Source organism: Schistocerca nitens, chromosome 6, assembly GCF_023898315.1.
Source record: "Schistocerca nitens isolate TAMUIC-IGC-003100 chromosome 6, iqSchNite1.1, whole genome shotgun sequence".
NCBI lineage: Eukaryota > Metazoa > Arthropoda > Insecta > Orthoptera > Acrididae > Schistocerca > Schistocerca nitens.
The window spans coordinates 541177858-541201176 of NC_064619.1; the positions used below are offsets into that span (position 1 = coordinate 541177858).

General features: G+C 39.5%; 1 protein-coding gene across 3 annotated transcripts in view; it reads right to left on the reverse strand.

The window, feature by feature from the left end:
* The window catches only part of LOC126262200 (zinc finger protein 236-like), a 312637-nt gene that overhangs the window by 247440 nt on the left and 41878 nt on the right, over positions 1-23319 (reverse strand). For all 3 annotated transcript variants that reach the window (XM_049958617.1, XM_049958618.1, XM_049958619.1), the window contains exon 2: positions 18539-19111. In XM_049958617.1, the coding sequence (XP_049814574.1) occupies positions 18539-19111 (573 nt within the window). The remainder of the gene's footprint in view (positions 1-18538; positions 19112-23319) is intronic.

The window sequence follows — 23319 nt, forward strand, 5'->3', positions numbered from 1 at the left end:
CTTATCAAGATCTGACTGCACATATGTGAAAGTTTTTCAGATAATACTTCATTATAAATAACTGCATAAAACATATTCCGCATCATGGTCACTATTACTGTTTCAATTCATAATGTTTTTATTTGCTGCATAATTCCTGCCAGAAAACTAGCCATGGACACAGGCCATGCTCCATCTTTTTTCACTGATACTGATTTTATGTTGTTCATGAGCACCATCTACACACAATAGTGAATGTCAGTCTCTAAAACATCTTCAGCAATTACAAATTTCTCTGTACAATGCACTGAAAACTTGGGCTCATATATGAATATGAAAACCATTATCGTTTCAGCCTCATGCACCATTTCCCAGACGTCATCTGATATGTTATGTCCAATTCCGCTTTCAGTCAATATTTAAATGAATAAATCATCAACCCAATCATTGACTCAACACTGCATTGCTTTACAAGCAAAGATGTATGCCCTTGCCTTCCACCATTCTCTGAATCAGCCAATCCATAAAGTTACTGCGAGATCTATTGTTCACAATGAAATCCAAAACACAGTGCACCTTAAAATTTTGTATTTGCAGATGATATTTTAACACAAAAGACATCAAAACTGAACATGAAACATTGGATGGTCAGAAACATATCCGTTGACTTGAAATTCAGCAAAATGAATATCTTAAAAGTAACATCTGCAGAAAGGAGTAGACTTCTAAGATCTTTCTGTAGGGAAACTATGCAGAATCAGCCTCAGACTTGGAAGTACTTCAGGAAAGGTCAACAATGGAAGGTATGGAACACTCTACCAAACACAGAAAGTACAATATTTATGCAGTCAATGGAGAAAATGCCATTGGGACAATAAATTCTAATAAAGAATAAATTAACAATAGTAAACTAGCATTCTGTGTTAGTTCTTATGTGTAAACCAGTAACAGGGATTCTCTCAGTCAGTGACAAAGCAACCATGAAACAGAAAAAGTGAAAGCATAAAAAATGAGATGGAACAATAAGGAAATATGCTGACACTTAATGTTACTGCTATTGATGTTATGCAGAGTCGTAGACCCCAGTAGTACAGGCATGAAATGAGAATGAAAAATCGATAAATCTGATAGCCTAGTTATAGTATATGCAGGTTTAGATCCCTTGATATTTGGCCACCACACTCATGGATGTGCTTGGCGAACCATGTATGGCTCTGCTTCATCTGGGGAGGTTATTTGTCAACAGAAGACTCAATGAGCTGTTTACCGCCTGCAGTTGCCACAGTCTCTGGGGGAGCAAACTACACCAAAATGTGGTGTGCAAGTCACAGTAATCAGTGCTGCAGTCACAGGCATCTATTTGCGCCTGCACAGTCACATGTCCACATGACATCACAACTGCAGTTCTCTTTTGATGGGTACTTAGGTTGCTACTCATCCCCTCAACAGCCAGTTATGCTTCAATGTTCCAGGATCCAAACCAGCTGCCAGCTCCCCCTGAGTCCACACTCTGAACCACAACAACTGCAACTGTCACTACCCATCAGACAGTGCCATCTAACATCTCAGCAGGGATCATCAGCTGATGGACGTGCATCAGCCACTTCCATGCTTGGTGCTCCACATGAACTCATAACCTCATGATACAGTGCTGCAGTTCATCCACAGCACCTTTCGGTTCATCAGCACTTCTGAGGATTGTGGACTTTGTCATAGTGGGCACCAGCAACACACTGTCAAGATGGACTTTCCAGCCACAATCATGTGTGGACTTTAGTCCTCTAAAGCTGTACTGAGTTAGTTCAAGGTCTGAAGCTGTACTGAGTTTAGTTTAAGGTTAATAAACAAAGAGTTGTTATTGCAGTGTGTGAATTCAATCACTGCCAGTCACACCACTTGGGCGAGTTTATATGACTAGTGAAAGTAAACAGACATTAGAGAAGACTCGGGGAAATTACGGTTATAAACTGTGGAAAGAAAGGCAAATTCTAGGAACAATTAACACCTGGAAATATCAGATGCACACCGTCTAAACTGAGAATGACATAATAAACATTTTTGCACTACTGCATGTACAGACCACTATGGGTGAAGAGTACTGAATTTCCACCATGCTAATAGTTCTGCTCTGATTTGTAAGCTGTGTTTCACTATTGGTGTTGCATAACATTACACACTTCGTTACTTAAAAATGCATATGATGTTATTTGCATCATTACACTCACCACTAAATGACAAATACTAGTGCTTAAGGAAACAGATAGTCAAATCACTTCATGTATAACAGAATGTCAGAAATGAAATCAGTTTTGTCCAGCGATATCACATAACATTGATAATTAGTCCACAAACAGCTCTTCCGTGACAATGGAACACTATCTGGACTGAGCTTACAATTACCATGAAATAAACATAAACCTTAGTACAGCATTTCCTACCAAGGAATAAAATTGTAAAATAAATTGCACAAGAAGATTAAAGAGAGTAACTAAAACAAACTGATTTAAAAAGGCAGTTAAGAAGTACCTGTTAAGCAATACATTTTACATGGTTTATGATTACTTAGGCAACACAGAGTACAAGTTAGGTAAAAAAAAAGGTAACAAAAATAAATAAATAACAGTACTGTTAATAAAGCATCTCTCACTTTATGTAACACTTTCACACTTTTTTTTTTTTGGAAGTCCCCACTCCTAAAGCTATACTTTTCTCAAGTACTGTTGCATGTTGTAGCGATTTGAGAATTTCTGTGTAAATTCTAGATCCACTCAGCCTTCTACCATCTCGAACACGATATTCTGGATATGAGTATGGGATGGTAGAATCCTACCTACTGCACGTCACATGTTTGTGTGTGCAGGTTTAATATCAGTCGCGGGAAGAAAGTAGACGCAGCAGTCAGACGGCACCAACAAGTAACTGTCAGGCAATCCATAGATGTTTTAGTGAGTGTATAAGGAAGAACCATGGAGTTTATATGCAGCTCTGTGTTTATTGTGTCACTGACTATTGTTACTAAAACAAGAACAGTCTTTTAGACTCTTGACGCAACCTTGTCAGAGGCAAGACTCATTTTATAATTCATGTTAAGAAAGGTCATGGTATCCAATCCAACTTTCTTTTAACTGTAATTCAATTTCTTTCTAACGTATGACTGTATGGGAGACTTGCAGGAAGTTACATATTTATGTGGAAAGTGAGATTTTTATTGTCTGTGGAAGTCAAATACATTGTTAGTTGACGAAAAGTAAAGTTTGCATGTCTACTTATTTCATAAGTAGAAAGAGTCTAAAAATTCCTGTACCTAGCGTCATTCAGTGGAGAAGAAGTCAAAAGGGTTTCCAGCAATTGGCTTTTCAGTAAAGACGAATGGCTGCAAATTCCAAGTAAGTCATCTTGTAAAGAAGTGGAAGGCGGTTTGGGGGAATAAGTCAATACAACCCAGATCCACACTCACACTTTAAGTTGTCAGAACATTAGAGTGTGCAATCCACATTAGGTAGGACTGACAGAGGACATCGAAAAAGATCAAAGATGGGCAGCTCATTTTGTATTATTGCAAAATAGGGGAGAGGATGCCGCATGATGTGTTTTTCACTGCGGCTGGATCTTTTCACAAAATTTCAATCACAAACTTTCTTCTTCAAATGGGAATTTTTTTTTCTTTTTGTTGCCCACCTATGTATGGAGAAATGATCATTGTAATAAAATAAGAGAAATCAGAGCTCATGTGGAAAGATTATTTGTTTTTTCCATGTGCTGTTGGAGAGTGGAATGTCCTCAGTAGCCAGAGACTGTGGTCATGTGTATGTGAGTTGCGTTTGTGTGTGTGTGTGTGTGTGTGTGTGTGTGTGTGTGTGTGTATTTATTTTGTTTATCCTTTTCATAATACTGTCATTATTCCATCCTGGATTTTCCACTGTTTGAATGTAGTCTCCATCCTAAAGTTAACCCAATCTAAAATCAGTTTATAGAAACTTATAGATTACCAAATAAAAGGATAAAATTATAACTCAACGTGGTATGACTAGCTGATCATTTACAGAAAATGGGAGCTGTTAGCGTATTAACAGCTCTTCCTTAATTTTGTAGCCAGATTCGACATTTCACAAGTAATACCACATTTGTCTCTTACTTGCTAAATAGAAGGAATACCACAAGGTAAACTACACACTGCCCTCTTATCTGAATATAAACTGTTACATTTAAAGTGTAATATACTGAAATCCATATGCCCCAAGTTCCACACAATGGTGATTCCTCTCATGAGAAGGACTGCATACATCTGAGGACATTCCCCAGTAGAGTTGTGTGATAGTACAACATCACTGTCATTCACTGGATGAAAGAGAGATGTCAAAGCTATGTAGTTGGTGTCATCATCAGCAGCAGCTTGTCATTCCTCAATTCTAGGCACTCCTATTCTCAACAAAGCATTATCCTGTTCAACATCAAGGTCACAGCCTGTTGGAATACAGTGCAATACAGTAACTATAAGCAGCCCTCTCCAGCTGTTTCAACTATCCATTCATTGCCTTGACTTCCAACATGCATGGACTCGGCAGAATATCACTTCCCTCCCAAGATGATATAAATGGTGTGAGTCCTACAGGGGCTGTACTTCCTTCATTGTTGAGTACGTGCACTGTATAGGTATGTCTTGCAATGTGCTAATGGGGTGCATGATATCTTGAGGATTCTGGCATGGATGAAACCCAATTAAGCACTGAGTTCTTAATCTTCTCAGAGAGAAGATTAAGAACTTAGTGCTTAATTGTGTTTCATCCATGCCAGAATCCTCAAGATATCATGCACCTCAGCTTCATAAGTGGCGAGTTCAAAAAGTAAGGTGACATTATATTTTTATGAATAAATCTTTAGATATTCATAAATATTCATGTTGTCCCCTTCAAAGTAATCCCCCTCAGATACACAATACTTTGTGCCAACGCTTCTTCCAATCCTCAAAGCACTTCTCATAAGTACTTTTTGGTACAGCCTTGAGTGCTTTCAGCAATGCAGTTTTTATTTTCTCAATCGTTGAAAATCTTCTTCCTTTCATAGGTCTCTTCAGTTTTGGGAACAGAAAAAGTTGCAGGGGGCCAAATCCGGTTAATATGGTGGCTGAGGCATGATTGTCATGTTGTTTTTGGCCAAAAAATTTCTCACACGCAATGATGAATGAGCAGTTGCATTGTCGAGATGCAAAAGCCATGAATTGTTTTTCCACAATTCTGGGCTTTTTTGTGTATTGTTTCTCGCAAATGGCACATAATGTCAAGGTAATGCTCTTTATTGACCATACAAGGTGGAGGCAAAAATTCTTGACTCACTACGCCACGGCAATTAGGTAAAAAAAAAAAAAAAAAAAAAAGACAGTGAGCAAAACTTTGACATTTGATCGAACCTGGCGTGCTTTTTTTGGTCTTGGCTCTCCAGGTGCTTCCACTGGGATGATTGGGCTTTGGTTTCGACGTCAAAACCGTAAACCCATGTTTTGTCACCAGTTATGACCCTTTTGAGCAAATCATGTTCATCATTGACGTCATTCAAGAACTCCTGGGTGATGCTGATGCGACGGTTCTTCTGATCAAAATTGAGAAGTTTTGGAACGAACTTCACTGACCCGTCTCATGCCCAAAACATTTGAAAAAATTGCATGACACGAGCCGACCGATATGCCAACTGTGGTGTCACCGCCAGACACCACACTTGCTAGGTGGTAGCCTTTAAATCGGCCGCGGTCCGCTAGCATACGTCGGACCCGCGTGTCGCCACTATCAGTGATTGCAGACCGAGCGCCGCCACACGGCAGGTCTAGAGAGACTTCCTAGCACTCGCCCCAGTTGTACAGCCGACTTTGCCGAGACGATAGTTAGCATAGCCTTCAGCTACGTCATTTGCTACGACCTAGCAAGGCACCATTATCATTTGTTATTTATCTTGGGATGCATGTACAGTCAGACCGATGTTCACCAATTATGGATTAAAGTTAAGTATTCCAGCAGCTACGTACTTTTCTTGATAGTATAATTACTTTACCTGTTGCAGACCTCACGCCAGCCTGCGTGAGCTTAAACGCGTGCCTTTCGGCTTTCTCCAAACCCAGTGAATTGGCTCCTGCCACTTCACAACACCAACATCCTCAGCAAATTCTCTTATAGTAATCTGATGATTTTCCGAAACAATTTTCTTCACAGCTTCGACGTTATCATCTGTTGTTGATGTGCTGGGGTGTCCAGAGCGAGGTTCATCATTGGCATCTTCTCATCCATCTTGGAAGAGCTTGAAACACTAGCAAACTTTTTTTTTACTTAGAGCAGATTCACCATATGCCACTCTCAACATTTCAAGTGTTTTAGAGAACTTGATTTCATTTTTCAAACAAAATTTGATGCAAATTCTTTGCTCCATTTTTTATAATAATCAAAAATCGCCAAGCACACTAAAACATGTCTAACCCTTCTACCTGTCAAAAACGAAGTACACTGTACACTTGTAACTGTGAACATATGTTCGAGACATGTGTACCAACATAACAAAAAAAAGGTCAATAATCAATTTTATGTTGCCCGTGCAATTTGAAGTCACCTTACTGTTTGAACAGCCCTTGTATATTGAGAATGTATGCAGCACGTAAATCTTGAAGACACTACAGGGCAAACAACACATCAGCCAAACCAGCCAAGACTGTCCCAGGCCTAGAAGCATCAGGATAGATTGCCATATATTTGAGTGCTGCATTAACTGTTGTAAATTAATATTAAATATAACTGCTAGTAGAGCCATTCTTGTATTTACTTGAAACCAGTATGATAATGGGACTTCAACTAACTGGGGCAGAAGCTGGCTCCCCCACTGGATAAGGACTCATATTTTGTCTCCAACACATACTAGGTTTGCTTTCACATGGATTCCAAATGGTATCATGGTTTGTTTATAAATTTCATTTGTTTGAGCAGTCACTCAACCAGATGTAATTCCTTGACAAGAACCCATACAGCCGATACTCCATGAGGAGCTAACCACTCTCAGTACAGGGTTTGGTGTGGGACTGTTTCTGTACTCAATCGGACTAGACAAAGACTTTCATAGACTTTTAACATAAGGTCTTGCTGATCCACACACATATGATGCACAATCATTTTCAAAGTATGTGAAAGACAAATATAGTCATTAAAATTTGAAGCCAGCACACAGCATCCAATCCTCCAACATCTTTAGTGTCAGTTGTAACTGAATTTTTGCCGTTGAAGGGTGAAGCACTTGCAAAACATAACAAAGTCTTTCACAAATAGAATTGTAGGAAACCATCCTCTAGTGGAACCTGTTTGACATAGTTCCCAAGTTTGCTGCCTGAAATAATGAAGAACAATATCAAAATGGGAAGGTATTTTGGGGTGCCTCATATGTGGAGATGTCTGTGGATGTTAGGCCTTCTCAGGATCAAAAAACGCATCTGTGTAGATTATGTAGGAAAACCTGCTGTATAGTTGCCTCTAACAAGGTCAGGTTATCAACGGTGAGACAATACCTCCTGAAACCACACTGGATGTACACTTTGTGATCAAAAGTATCCAGACACCCCCAAAAGCATACATTTTTCATATTAAGTGCATTGTCCTGCCACCTACTGCCAGGTACTCAATATCAGCTACCTCAGTAGTCATTATATATCATGAGGGAGCAGAATGGGGTGCTCTGCAGAACTCACAGACTTCAAATGTGATCAGGTGATTGGATGTCACTTGTGAAATATGCCTATATGCGAGATTTCCACATTCCTAAACATCCCTAGGTCCACTGTTTCCGATACGATAGTGAAAAGGAAACGTAAAGGGACATGTACAGCACAAAAGCATACAGGCCGACCTCATCTGTTGACTGACAGAAACCACCGACAGATGAAGAGGGACATAATGTGTAATAGGCAGACATCTATCCAGACCATCACACAGGAATTCCAAATTGCATCAGGATCCACTGCAAGAACTTACAGTTAGGTGTTAGGTGAGAAAACTTGGATTTCAAGGTTGAGCGGCTGCTCATAAGCCACACATCATGCCGGCAAATGCCAAACGACACCTTGCTTGGTGTAAGGAGCGTAAACATTGGATGACTGAACAGTGGAAAAACGTTGTGTGGAGTGACGAATCACGGTACACAATGTGGTGATCCAATGACAGGGTGTGGGTATGGCGAATACCCTGTGAATGTCATCTGCCAGCATGTATAGCGCCAACAGTAAAATTCAGGGGTGGTGCGGTCGTGTTTTTCATCGAGGGGCCTTGCACCCCTTGTTGTTTTGCATGGCACTATCACAGTGCAGGCCTACATTGATGTTTTAAGCACCATCTTGCTTCCCACTGTTAAAGAACAATTCGGGGATGGCAAATGCATCTTTCAACACAATATAGCAACTGTTCATAATGCATGGCCTGTGGCGGAATGTTACTCAATAACTTCATGTATGGCACTATCACAGTGCAGGCCTACATTGATGTTTTAAGCACCATCTTGCTTCCCACTGTTAAAGAACAATTCGGGGATGGCAAATGCATCTTTCAACACAATATAGCAACTGTTCATAATGCATGGCCTGTGGCGGAATGTTACTCAATAACTTCATGTAATGGACTTGCCTGCACAGAGTCCTGACCTGAATCCTATATAACATCCTTTGGATGTTGTGGAACACCGGCTTCATGCCAGACCTCACTGACCAACATTGATACCTCTCCTCAGTGCAGCAATCCATGAAGAATGGGCTGCCATTCCCCAAGAAACCTTCCAGCACCTGATTGAATGTATGCCTGTGAGAGTGGAAGCTGTCACCAAGGCTACGTAAGGGTGGGCCAACACCATATTGAATTCCAGCATTACTGATGCGAGGGCACCCTGAACTTGTAAGTAATTTTCAGCCAGGTGTCCGGGTACTTTTGTTCACATAGCGTATATAGGATGACAAAAGAGTTTCCATTCGAAGGCCGTACTGTTCAGAATCTGTATGCCAATCAGGCAACATCACAGTGATCATTAAGGCAACCGTCCGACTGATGCCTGGGGTTGAAGATACCCATTTAGTAAAACACCATGTCTTGCTCTGTGAAGAAGCCCATAACTGCCTGTTGCAAATCCTTAGCCGACAAGAATTGTCGACCCTTCGAGGCCTTTTTTATGGGACAGAAAGCCTGATAATTGCATGAGGAGAGATCAGGACTATTGAGTGGATGTTCAAGTGTCTCCCCCTACAGTTGGCATAAATTCTGCATTATGGTATCTGCGATATGAGGGCGCCTTACATCAAATTGCGACCAGCAAGAACTCAGTGCACAATGGTGGTGTTCGACAGACATGCAGCCTCATACATATTCTTCATTCTGCAATGGATGTCTACCAGTGTTTGTCCTCCAACAGCCAAGAAAATAATAATGACACATTTGTCGCTCTTGGACACACATGGTAATAACACTGCCACAGTTCATGTTTCCGCATATGGCTAATCCATATCACTGATCACTTTCCAGTGAGCAGTTTCAGTGAGGGTGAGATAGCATACAGAAAGCCTGATGGATGACATTAATGCAATAGCAATGCTAGCCAATGTTCAAAAGACATAATTCCTCACTCCATACAGCTCTCAACACCTGTCCCATGGGGTCATGTGATGAGCGTCTCATAGCATATTGAGTAAAATCTTTACAATGGAGGAATGTATAGGGAAACTGTCTGATCTGTTTATTTACAATCTCACTGCCTAGGCCTTTTTGTAGAGGTAAGTAAAGGAAACAAACTGTTATTTTACATGACACTTGCATTGCAACTGTTTGCAACATGGTGTTTAGGAAAAGAGACCAGATGTGGTATTTGTTATGGAAAAATATGGCCACTCTTCTTTGAAGTTCCTCTCCACTGACATTATCTTCTAGGACACAACAACCCCTTAGCACAGACGTATCATTATCTTTGGAACAGGGTTTCACTTCTATCAAGAGCTTCAGTTCTCTTATCTGAACTCGTTCATGTTCCACTGGCATATGGATGCCATTTCACTGTTGCGATTTTTGTTACAAATGCTCTTTCCTTCTGTTTACGTGAATTTTTGATGTGTAGGGATACAGTTTTGGCACTCAGGGGCAGACTGCGTGTTCCACATTTCCTACTGAAGAAATCTCATAACATCTGTAAGACAAAATATGACCTGATGACTTCAGTGCATTTTGTTATTTTCTTTTCTCTGTAGCCTGTTCCTTACACAAAGATGACCAACAATGCTTCTGTTGAGGGTTTCTGTACTGCAGCTATCATTTTCCTTCAGTAATGGTTTGCATACACTTTTTGCTTTGTCATCATCTTGGCGGATGTTGCAATGACAAGTGGTATAGTGTCAACAGCTTGTATACATTACCGTGAAACGTTCACACATTTCAATTGCCTAAATTTACCCTCACAACATGTCTCTTCAAGAATGAAACAAAGACTGTTTTTCTTTGTAGATCTTCATTGTGCCAGCATATGTGGAGCTCCTGGCTTGTAGGCAGCATTGTGATTTGGAACTCAACATGGTGTGGTCATACTTTTATCATCTGTAAGAATACAATGGGTTTGGAATGAACACTGTAATCCTTTGGCAGGTAAACCAAATCTTCATATGTACAGGTAAAACTTGTGAGCTAAACTCAAGTATAAAGACAGCTGTTTTCTCAAGTTTATTACTGATCCTCTTCTTGTTAACATGAATTTAATACACACCTTCTGTCTTCTACTTTTACTATTAATCTATTGTAAAAACTTTCATAAGATCTCTATTGACTATAAGTTTCCTGAAGGTGAAGGTGTTGTGTAAGTTGCAGAAACTGGGTATTCACCTAGGTTGTTACTTTTGAGAGTTGGCTGTCTGGATGGAAGTAACTGTTTCTATGAGTAGTAGCCATTTCACTGATTTTAAAGTTCTTACCAACATGTCCTATTCCTTCTGTATGTAGAAAGGAGACACCTTTTCAAATGATTCCTCCTTCACTTTATAATAAAAAAAACACATTATAGCATGTTCAAAAATGGTTCAAATGGCTCTGAGCACTATGGGACTCACCTTCTGAGGTCATAAGTCCCCTAGAACTTAGAACTACTGAAACCTAACTAACCTAAGGACAACACACACATCCATGCCCGAGGCAGGATTTGAACCTGCGACCGTAGCGGTCTCGCAGTTCCAGACTGTAGTGCCTAGAACCGCATGGCCACTCCAGCCGGCATTACAGCATGTGGTCTGAGACTTGTTACTGTAGTTCATTACTTACACTACTGGCCATTAAAATTGCTACACCAAGAAGAAATGCAGATGATAAACGGGTATTCATTGGACAAATATACTATACTAGAACTGACATGTGATTACATTTTCATGCAATTTGGGTGCAAAGATCCTGAGAAATCAGCACCCAAAACAACCACATCTGGCCATAATAAAGGCCTTGTACACATTGAGTCAAACAGAGCTTGGATGGCGTGTAAAGATACAGCTGCCCATGAAGCTTCAACACGATACCACAGTTCATCAAGAGTAGTGACTGGCATATTGTGATGAGCCAGTTGCTCGGCCACTATTGACCAGACGTTTTCAGTTGGTGAGAGATCTGGAGAATGTGCTGGCTAGGGTAGCAGTCAAACATTTTCTGTATCCAGAAGGGCCCGTACAGGACCTGCAACACGCGGTCATGCATTATCCTGCTGAAATGTAGGGTTTCGCAGGGATCAAATGAAGGGTAGAGCCACGGGTCGTAACACATCTGAAATGTAGCGTCCACTGTTCAAAGTGCCATCAATGTGAACAAGAGGCGACAGAGACACGTAACCAATGGCACCCCATACCATCACGCCAGGTGATACGCCAGTATGGCGATGACGAATACACGCTTCCAATGTGCGTTCACCGCGATGTCGTCAAACTCAGATGCGATCATCATAATGCTGTAAACCGAACCTGGATTCATCCGAAAAAATGACGTTTTGCCATTCGTGCACCCAGGTTCGTTGTTGAGTACACCATCGCAGGTGCTCCTGTCTGTGATGCAGCGTCAAGGGTAACCACAGCCATGGTCTCTGAGCTGATAGTCCATGCTGCTGCAAACGTCGTCGACCTGTTCGTGCAGATGGTTGTTGTCTTGCAAATATCCCCACCTGTTGACTCAGGGATCGAGACGTGGCTGTACAATCTGTTATAGCCATGCGGATAAGATGCCTGTCATCTCGACTGCCAAGGCCGTTGGGATCCAGCACGGCATTCCGTATTACCCTCCTGAACCAACCGATTCCATATTCTGCTAACAGTCATTGGATCTCGACCAACGCGAGCAGCAGTGTCGCGATACGATAAACTGCGATCACAATAGGTTACAATCCAACCTTTATCAAAGTCGGAAACATGATGGTACGAATTTCTTCTCCTTACACGAGGCATCACAACAACATTTCACCAGGAAACGCTGGTCAACTGCTGTTTGTGTCTGAGAAATCAGTTGGAAAGTTTTCTCATGTCAGCACATTGTAGGTGTCGCCACCAACGCCAACCTTGTGTGAATGCTCTGAAATGCTAATCATTTGCATATCACAGCATCTTCTTCCTGTCAGTTAAATTTTGCATCTGTAGCACGTCATCTTCGTGGTGTAGCAATTTTAATGGCCAGTAGTGTATTAGCCACTCCAAGATTGTATGTTAAACAGGAGATTAAAATTTCCTGATGAATATCCTGGACTATTGGAAGTGCTTTTATTTGAAGCAGTGAACTCCATACATGTCCCATGAGTAGCTAGAGAACACACATGTCCTTCCAATCAGGGTCCCACTTATCTGGTAAGATGGGTGCAACTAGGATGTCCCAGAGGTTAGCTACTGCTCTGTCTCAACAGAAATCTTGATATAGAGGTGTTCTTTTTATCTTTTACTGTAGAAATTGAAGTTTGTATCATCAAAATGACCCAAGCAGTTAAGCAAATATTCCCATTTCCTGTGATACACAAATGACCCAGAGAGCACATGTAGCTTATGGAATGATAAGGCAGAAGTACCCCTATGATAACACTTGGCACTATCCTAACTGAGGAATTTTTTTCTAATTTCAATTCCATAAAATCTCTAAAACAGAAAAACCATTGTGGTTATAAATATTTCTGAGACTAGTGATAACTGACATTAGAAAATAGACAAGCAAATTGTTTATTGAAATTAAAATAACTGTTTTTGAAATTCTACAATGCAACTGGGCATTCAAGATGAGGCTACTTCAAGTAAAAAAGACAATATTAAATCTTGCTACATTGCAGTCAACAAGTTCTACTTCTGTGAATCCTGAGTGTAGCAGTTTTTTTGCTCCTAGTTTTTGAGTATATAATAACAGATGTTTAATACTAATTCTTTATCTGGTGTAAATATCTGATTTCCTAAAAAAAATCACATTATTTATTTCCTAATGTAAGTCTTCTGAATAATAACATTAGACTTCAAACAGTAGAACACATAAAACACATCTCAATCAGTTCAAGTAGTTGGCAGGGTCCCTACCTGTAGTGCTCTTCCTTTTCAGCTCTGGTGTATAAGACACAAAGCACACCTTTCAGACAACACACAATCATCTTTACAAGTGTCTTTAAGTTGGACTACTAACTTAAAATATTACTTCTTAGAAAATGTCAATTAACCACAAGCAGACTTCCCTATGATTTAGTATTGTCACACTAATGATTAAACTAAGCAACAATTCTATTAAGATACTATTTTCTTCATTTCTCATCCACAAATTCCCAGTAACGGCAATAAATATTCACAAACGATAAACAGGCTGTGCTCCTACGGCAATAAATACGCACAAACTATAAACAGGCTGTGCTCCTAGTTTTCTAAATGCTGGATTCCTTCTTCAGGGCAGGAAAGAGGATACGTTAGCTGCGGAAGAGACGGGAATGGAAACGAAGCATGTTACATAGAATCCAACTTGAGTGGGAACCATTTTGCCGAGGGAGGAAAGGAGACAAATATTAGTGTGTAGTAAGTCAATGTTACTACATAAATAAACCCAGTACCAAAGCTATTACTTATTTAGACATTATCTTTGACCTGTTCCTCTGACAGGTTCCCCTTATCTTCACCTACCTTTTTCCTCAAAGTGGGTTCCTCTTAACCCGGGTTCTGAGTTACCTGCTACCTGTCCCTCTAGTATACATTCTCTCTTCTACCTTGAAGAAAGAATCTTGGATTCCAAAAGCTGTGATTACAGTCTATCACTCATTATCTACATCTATTAGAGGTACTAGGGTTGTACCACCAGAAAAAAAAAATACGCATTACAGTTTATCTTATGACAAATTCCAGCACAGTTACTGGCCAAATGTACATCAAAATATACAAATCTGTTCATAATCTGTTGTCTAATAACATTACAATTACCCAATTCTATCTGTTGCATTATGCTTTTCTACTTTTCTTGAACTGCTAATCACTTCAACCAATGTATTACAGATGCTCTAATGTTTAACATGCAATACGAACCCATGTTTTGAAATACAAGAGCCAGAAATGGCAGTCACCATACAAGATCTTGTTTGAGACATACATCATCTGAATACTAGAACTCATTAGCCAGAGAGTCCCATTACACCTTCCTATTTCAGTCAACTTTCCTTAATTGAGTGCTGCCTGTGATTGCCTTGTAAAATCTCATGTCTGTCTGTACAATAATATTGACATAAAAGAAGCAATTACTAACTTTGTGCACAACAGTAAGCAGTACTAATTAAACATATAATTTCATGTTTATAAGTGTGGTTGCTGTTGCTTTCATTATTATGGAAACTTTTAACTAACACAACTTTAGCAGTATATACATCATGGCACAATTACTTTATTCACAAAGCTTTCCAGATGAACAAATCTTATTCTATACCTCACTGAAATATATAATATGGAAAAATACTTTTTAGAGTCTATCTTTGAAGAAAATTACAAGAGGCTTACAGTACATTTGCTCACTAAAGAAATTTGTTGTCATGAACCAACATCACTCAAAAAAAAAGTATTATTAATAAAGATATGTCTTGAAGGAGAAACAGCTTACATTGTACTTCACTCAGTCCACTATCCTTCTCAGTCTAAGTGTCGCACAGAAAGGCATGGGGTACTCGGCCATAAAATCTTTGACCACCTATGATGTAAAGAACTTGATGGGGGGAGGGGGAGAGAGGGAGGAGAGGGTGTGTGTGTGAATAGAGAGAGGGAGAGGGAGAGGGGGAGGGGGAGGGAGGGGGGGGGGAGAGAGAGAGAGAGAGAGAGAGAGAGAGAGAGAGAGAGAGAGTAGCTTCATGTGGCTCTGTGGGCCGTGTGTGGTCAAGGCTCAGCCTCTCTCGGCTTTGCTCATTTTTGAATGTACTCAGTACAGTGTGACATTTCATGTGTTGCACTAGCATTTTTCAGTTGGCCCAACTCTCTTCAGTTCGGCAGAATCATTGTGTCAGCTCTCTTTACCCTTCCCTATTTGTTTGTGGTATGAAGGACGTTCACTGATCCAGCGGCTGCTTTCACAAAAAGAGACAGTCTAGTATCATCACAAGTCTTTAAAAATGAATGAAAATGGCAGAAGAGATGGATGATAATTCTGAATATTTATTATGCAGTCACATAATTGACAATTACTGCAAATTTGCTCTGAGACAATATTACTATATCATGCAGAAAGAATTTAAAGATTCGGTTAACAATGAATTACCATAAAATTACAACCCTCAACAGAAGGGATTCATCATTCTGTACATCAAGAAGCACTTTGTGTTAAAACTGCAGGCATGGAGCACTTGAAGAAATTGGCAGTACAAATAGTAAAATATCTGAAGTCTTACACATCATACCACTGTCAATTGCAAGAGATTTATTTTCGATTTAAAATACTCTAGCGATGAATCTATTAAGGGAAAAGGATTGCAGAACTAAAATTGAAATATCTGGAATTGATTGCAGACCTCACATTTTAAGTTGATTTGACTGCATACTGCCAACAGTAAGATACTAACAGGTAAGAAAAAACCTATTTCTGATTTGATGGGGATGCATTTAAAACGAAAATTGCATTGTAGAAGGGACGAATTCCAACAAACACAGTCCTGTTTCCTAAACTCACTAGCATTACAGAAAACACAGGGTTTGAAGAATTCATTGCAGCCTTAAAAGAATTATAAGGATAGGTTTCAAAACATTTTGAGGACACTGTCAATCTTACATCTGTTTTCAAGCTGTTACCGCGATCATTTACCATTGAAAGTGGCCATGTACTTGAGCAAATGTAACTGATTGATCTTCAATGTAATTCCTGTTTGAAAGAAAAATCCTTTGACATTGAAGCTCCCCAGGATTTCTACATTACTTTTTTCAGATACAGTTTCCATGCCTCCCTCCATAATGAGGTTGCAAAAGTGCAATAATATTTCGATCAACATGTGTGTGTGTGAAAGACCTTTCTACGATTATGAAACATCAAGATTATGTGGCAATGTGAGTGCGAAAAATTTGTGAAATTATCTATTTCTGTCAGTATGCTGGCAGTTTATACAAGATAAAAATTATATTCTGTCTTCAGTGCACCAAAAACAATTAAGCAATACTGAAAATTTATTTCACTTGGGATCTATGTTGTTGTGAAATATGAAAAAAAAGTCATATGCAGTGTGACTGCAATGTTATCTAAATATGACCCCTTCTACCACTCAGAAATCATGGTGTGGCAGTGGGGGAAGTATGCAGCCGCCAAGGTGAGCACAATGGCACTCGTTCCAGGGCATGGCTCATGAGCCAAATTCTGGGCTGTCCCTGCTTTAGACAATCATGTAAATTATACAAAGCAGGCTTTCATGCTTAGTATATGTGTACTTGGTGATTTTTGTTCTATGGGCATTAGCCCATGGTCCAAGGCATAAATCTATGCCAAGTTTTATCTTCTAATGAGGCATCATTATAGGCTATAACAAATCCGAAAGAGAAGGTATGTATAAATAGTTCAGTTTGTTGAGCTTGTTTGAGACTGTAACTGCTGTTTGAATCATTATAGCTTCTAATGATGTCTCCAGCACTAGAAGAGGGGGAAAAAATAATTTAAAAAAATAATTTAAAAAAAGACGTTAGGCAGAGAAATATGCCTCGGACCACAACCTAATGTCCATAAAACATAAGTCACCTAATATGTAAGTTGCAGCATATTGTCATAATTTTCACTGAGAAAGTGGACTGTAATTGTAAGATTGACTTAATAAAATTCTAGCAAGAGGTCACAATTATGATCCATAAAACATGAAAACAGCTCAAGTAAAATAAACTTCACCCAGTATTATTGACTAACAACACTGAAAACAGGCTAACTGCATTTCAGTGAACACTGCTGCATAACATTAAAAATTGTTGCAAGGGAATCTCAACTCAAAACAATTTTTTGTAGAATATGAGACAATATTTACAGAAACACACACTGTGTCGGATGGATGGTGTGGTGAATAACTTTTCATCTACACATACATTCTGATCTAGGCTTAAATTATTTCTGTTACATCATACATCAGGCACAGACATACAAATAAATCTCTTAAGAAGCTCTGACAACATAATTTAATTGGATGGACAAAAAAATCTACTCACCAAGCAACAGCAGAACACACATATGAAAAACTGTTGTGATTGGCAAGCTTTCAGAGCCAGTGGCTCCTTCTTCATGCAGATGGATTGAAGGGGAAGGAAGAAACGTGAAGAAAAAAGACTGGAGAGGTCTAGGAAAAGAGGTAGATCTTGGGAAAGTCACCCAGAACCACGGGTCTGGGGAGACTAGCCTTTCCTTCTCATCCCATATGGTAAGTCTCCCCTAACCCACAGTTCTGGGTGACTTTCCCAAAATCTATCCCTTTTCATAAACTTCTCCAGTTCTTTTCCTTCACACTTCTTCCTTACCCTTCAGCCCTTTGACTGAAGAAGGAGCCACCGGCTCCGAAAACTCGCCAGTCACAACAGTCTTTTATGTGTGTATTCTGCCGCCGCTTGGTGAGTAGATTTTTTATATATCCAATTAAATAAAACTAAAATATTATGCATTCTACTGAGGTTTACAGTGGTTGAAACAGACTAAGAAACTAGTTCCATTTTCCAGGATATGCCAATTAAACCTTGAAAGTAATCACTTTACTAAGTAAAATCTTTTACACACAGTTCTTGTCAATCTAGTTATATGACTGCAATACTGAGGAGGGTAACACAATAGTGTCACTATCGATTTGTATTAATTTGGAGCCAGGTTCAATGGATAGCTTGAATTTGATTCTTGGTCAGTTCTTTCCCCAATTCTAATAAAAACTGGAGTGTGGGGTATGAAAGGGGAGAGAAGGGAGGGTGCAGAACTACACTGAATAGACAAGTCAATGTCCCAAATAACAATGTTGAAAATATTCACAGATGAAAATAAAGTGCTGATACAGAGATGAGTGAATTCATTCAGATTGCACAGGAGAAATATATGTAATAAAATTCTATACTGACCCTGTTCATGACAAGAAATATCTGTACCATTTATAGGAACACTTCCATCTGCAGAATTTACAGGAACAGTTTCATCAGTAGATAATGACTTTGTATGTACTGTTCTGTCAACTTGCTTAGACTTCTGTACTTTCTTTGGTGGCTGTATGACAGAGTTCTGAGTACTACATGATTCCACACTAAAATCATGCTGATCTGATGTAGCTGCTGATGATTTTTTGTATGGAGTGACAAGCAATGGCTGGAGAGACTCTTGTTCACAGGGACCACTCTGCAGATGCAATGGTACGTTATTGCCATTGAGAATAACTCTGAAATACTGTGATGCAGGGTTAGACACACTGCTGTCTCGACTGCTGGAGATATAATTCAGAGCTGATTGATCAAGTGATATGCCCATAACAGATAAAGGGTTCTGAGACGACACTGCACATCCTGCATGCTTGTGTTCAACAAATAAATTTATGTCTGGAAAACTCTGCTTGCAGCCTCCACATATATGCACATCATCTGTGGTGTTTAATGATGGAGCAATCCTCTGGAGCTGTGCAGCAATCCCTGGATTCAAGTGAACTGTAACAAACAGAAAAAGATAAGAAAACTGAGATCATAAAACCAGTTAACTCATAAGTATTTTACAATTATGTATTAGCTGCTATGTGTGTGTGTGTGTGTGTGTGTGTGTGTGTGTGTGTGTGTGTGTGTGTGAGAGAGAGAGAGAGAGAGAGAGAGAGAGAGAGAGAGAGGGGGGGGGGGGGGGGAGGGGGGGGGAAACCACACATTGGCTAACAGGAAATGCTGCAAAATGGTTCATTATCTTATATCTCTGGCACGAAAAAAAGGGTGTTATTAGGAAAGAGACATGTATTAAGCTATCAGACAACATCCAACTGGGAACTAATTACATGTTGGATCCCACAAGATTCCATCTTAGCGCCCTTACTTTTTCTTGTGTATATCAATGACCATTCATCAGTAACATTACCAGATGCCAAGTTTGTTTTGTTCGCCGATGATACAAACATTGCAATAAATAGAAAATCAAGTGTAGTCTTAGAAGGACTGGCTAATAAAATATTTGTGGACATTAATCACTGATTCTTAGCCAAACTAACTTTGAAAAGACAAACTACATGCAATTTGGAAATTGTAAGAGGTGTCCCCCATATGCCTAACACATGATGATAAGCAGATAGAAGGAGTGGACAGTGTTAAATTCTTGGGATTACAGCTTGATAATAAATTCAACTGGGAGGAGCACACCACAGAACTGCTGAAGCATCTAAACAAATTTCTATTTGCAATGTGAGTTCTGTCAAACATAGGGGATATAAAAATGAAAAAGCTGGCATACTATGCTAACTTTCACTCCATAATGTCATATGGGATTATTTTTTGGAGTAATTCATCAACCCAAGCTAAAGTTTTCCAGGCACAAAAACATAAGAGTTATATGTGGTGCGAACTCAAGAACATCCTGCAGAGGCCTTTTAGGGAACTAGGGATACTAACTACTGTTTCCCAATATACAATTAAATTTGTCAATAAGTATTGCAGTAGTTCTATTATATGTTTATTACCTCAAAAATAAAAATAAAAAAACTTTTTTTTTTAAGTTCAGCGCATTAATGCAATCTTAGTAAATGAGTGTTGTAAAATGATCCTTTCATATAGTTTTCATTAAAAAAGAAAATGACAATCATACCACTTTGGACCTGTGGAAAGTACATTAGCTTATTTGTTTTAGTTGTAAATATTTGTCATGTATTATTGTTTTTCTGACATGTTCTACATCCTGGAGGACTTCCTCACTATGGGTCACCTGGAATGCAAGTAAATCTAATCTAATATAATCTAATCTAAAAATGAGATGAACATGAGTAATGTGCCATTAATTTAGGCATTAACAGCTAACGTTTCAAAGTGGTTGGACAAAAATAGCGAAACACCATAAGAAACAGGTGCATGAACATACATGCAAATGGTAGCCAAGCCTGCAGGTTTCGTTGTTGTATCTGATCTCAAATTACACCTGTGCAACGTCCTCAATATGCTGCAAGTCTCAGTGTTGGTCAGAACAGTGTCCTGTGTAGTTGTGAGTGCATTACATCAGAGCTAAGAGAATTCTAATGTGGGCAAATTGCTGGTGCTTGTAGGGTGATTGCTTCTGTATCCAACGTAGCCAAAGTGTTTTGCGTTTCAAGAGGTATTGTATCAAAGATATATACTACACACACGAAAAGTAGTAAAACACCATCATGGGACGAAACCTGGTCAATGTACCATACAGTTACTTGCAACCAGCTGGCTGTGTGATTCTTATGTTGAAACTTGTATATAGTTGCTGAGAGCCAGTCATATTTAAAACTGTATGACTGGAAGCTGTTTTGAATGCTAACAGGTTTCCTACACTGTGTTAAGCTTGGTAATATGTTATGTTCTTGCTGTTTCCATATTCTTGTCCACTACCTGTTTAAATGAGCATTGTACACAATGCTTAAATCCTCAATAAACTAAATCTTAAATAATTACGAGGGTGAGTCAAATGAAAACCTTAAATATTTCTTTAAATGTTATTTATTGTGTAGAAGTGGTACAAAGCTGTATCACTTTTCAACATAATCTCCCCCACGATCAATGCAAGTCCTCCAGTGCTCACAAAGTGCATAAATTCCTTTGGAAAAAAATTCTTTTGTAGTCCGCGCAACCACTCATGCACTGTGTGGCGTACCTCTTCATCAGAACCGAACGTCTTTCCTCCCATTGAGTCTTTGAATGGTCCAAACATATGGAAATCACTTGGGGGCAAGGTCTGGTGAGTATGGTGGGTGAGGAGGTTCTGTTCGAAACATCTTTGGTTTTGGTAATGAGGAATAGTGCCATTCTTTGCTCGCTCTCTTCGTTTCCGGTTTGTGGAAGTGAACCCAGGTCTTGTCCCCAGTAACAATTCTCACAAGGAACCCATCACCTTCTCATTCAAAGCGCTGAAGAAGTTCTTCATAAGCATCAACACTTCGTTCTCTCATTTCCTGAGTCAGCTGCCATGGCACCCATCTTGCAGACTCTTTGTGAAACTGGAGCACATCATGCACAATGTGGTGTGCTGTCCCATGACTAATCTGTAAACAAGCTGCAATGTCATTCAGTGTCGCTCGGCAGCTTTCCTTCACTATGGCTTCAACTGCTGCAATGTCCTGTGGAATCACAACTTGTTGTGCCTGACCTGGACGAGGAGCATCTTCCACTGAATTCACACCATTTGCGAACTTCCTACTCCATTCATAGACGTGCTGCTGTGACAAACATGCACCACCGTACTGAAACTTCATTCGTCGATGAATTTCAATAGGTTTCGCACCTTCACTTCGCAAAAACCAAATAACAGAACGCTGTTCTTCCCTGGTGCAAGTCGCAGGTGGGGCGGCCATCTTTATGCTGATACTGTGGCGGTATGTGTGCATCTGCACTATGCTGCAACCTACAGGCCATTCTGTACGCTGTTTGTAGCACGCTTACCAACTTATAGGATAACAGTGCAAATTTCGATCTGTTATTACAAATTTAAGATTTTCATTTGACTCACCCTCGTATATGTCAACTTGTCTGGCCTCAAACCACTTTTTTCTTTGTTAATTTATTCTTCTGTCTATTGTGATACTGAAATATTTATTCCTTATGCCCATAGGCAGAAATATAACCACTTTCAAATGTCAATATATCTGATAGATTACTTCCTGGAGATTCAATTTCTGACTTGTCCCATTTTTACCTCATTTTGAAAACATTACAACAATATCTGGAACAGGCCATTTCAAGGAGTGGAATGCATGAGACAGTAAATTTGCCAAACACATAACAAAAGATGCACATAAGGTTAGATTTGTGGATCAGCTTTTTGGAACACAGTTTTTGAGCTGCTTCTTCAGTTTTTGTATTGTATGAACTTAACTGAAGGATCCGTAGTAGATGGTAGTTTTTAATTTGTGGTATCATACCCAGAAATGATCAGGGTCCTTTGGTAACAGCCAAGTGGAGGGTCCCAACAAGAGGTTCCCTCGGTCCTGTGACGATCTTGGCTACAGATTTCTGGACTTGTGTTATGGGATACAGAATTGTAGGATTCCTCTTGATAGCTCAGCAGTACACTACACATAGCAAGCAACTAGTAGGGTAACACTGCACCTGTGAAGTGCGCATTTTTTTATGGCTAGGTGATAGTTTAAGGTTCTCAGCTGAATGCTCGGCAGTCAGTTCACAGAGAGAAAAAGCAGATCATGTCAAAGTAAAGACACTTCAAATGTCAAAACTTCAACTGTAGATTGATAAAGTGCCAAAGTCCCTGAATTTACTGTGCTCAAAGAAAGCTGTCACACTCAAATTATGCTCACTATTGAGAGATGAATAAACACTGAAGAATAAAGCTCCAAAATATTTAATGAGGATGGAATGTATATTCAAAAGAAAGGTAAGACACAATTGGAGTGGGAGTGTTTGTTGCAGTCAACAAAGATATTATGTGTACTGACGTCAAAATTGAGTCTGACTGCTCAGTTATCCGGTAACGAGTAAGCAACCTATCAAGTTAATCATAGAATGTTTTTACAGGCCACCAGATTCCAGTGTAACAGTTGTAGCAACATTCAAAGAAAGTCTACGATCAGCAGTACAGAAGTATACCAATCATGCATTAATAGTTTGAGGTGGCTTTAACTTACTGATTTAGACTGTGGTATCTATGGTTTCATCGCAGATGACATGGACAGTTGTAAAGTAGTTCAGAA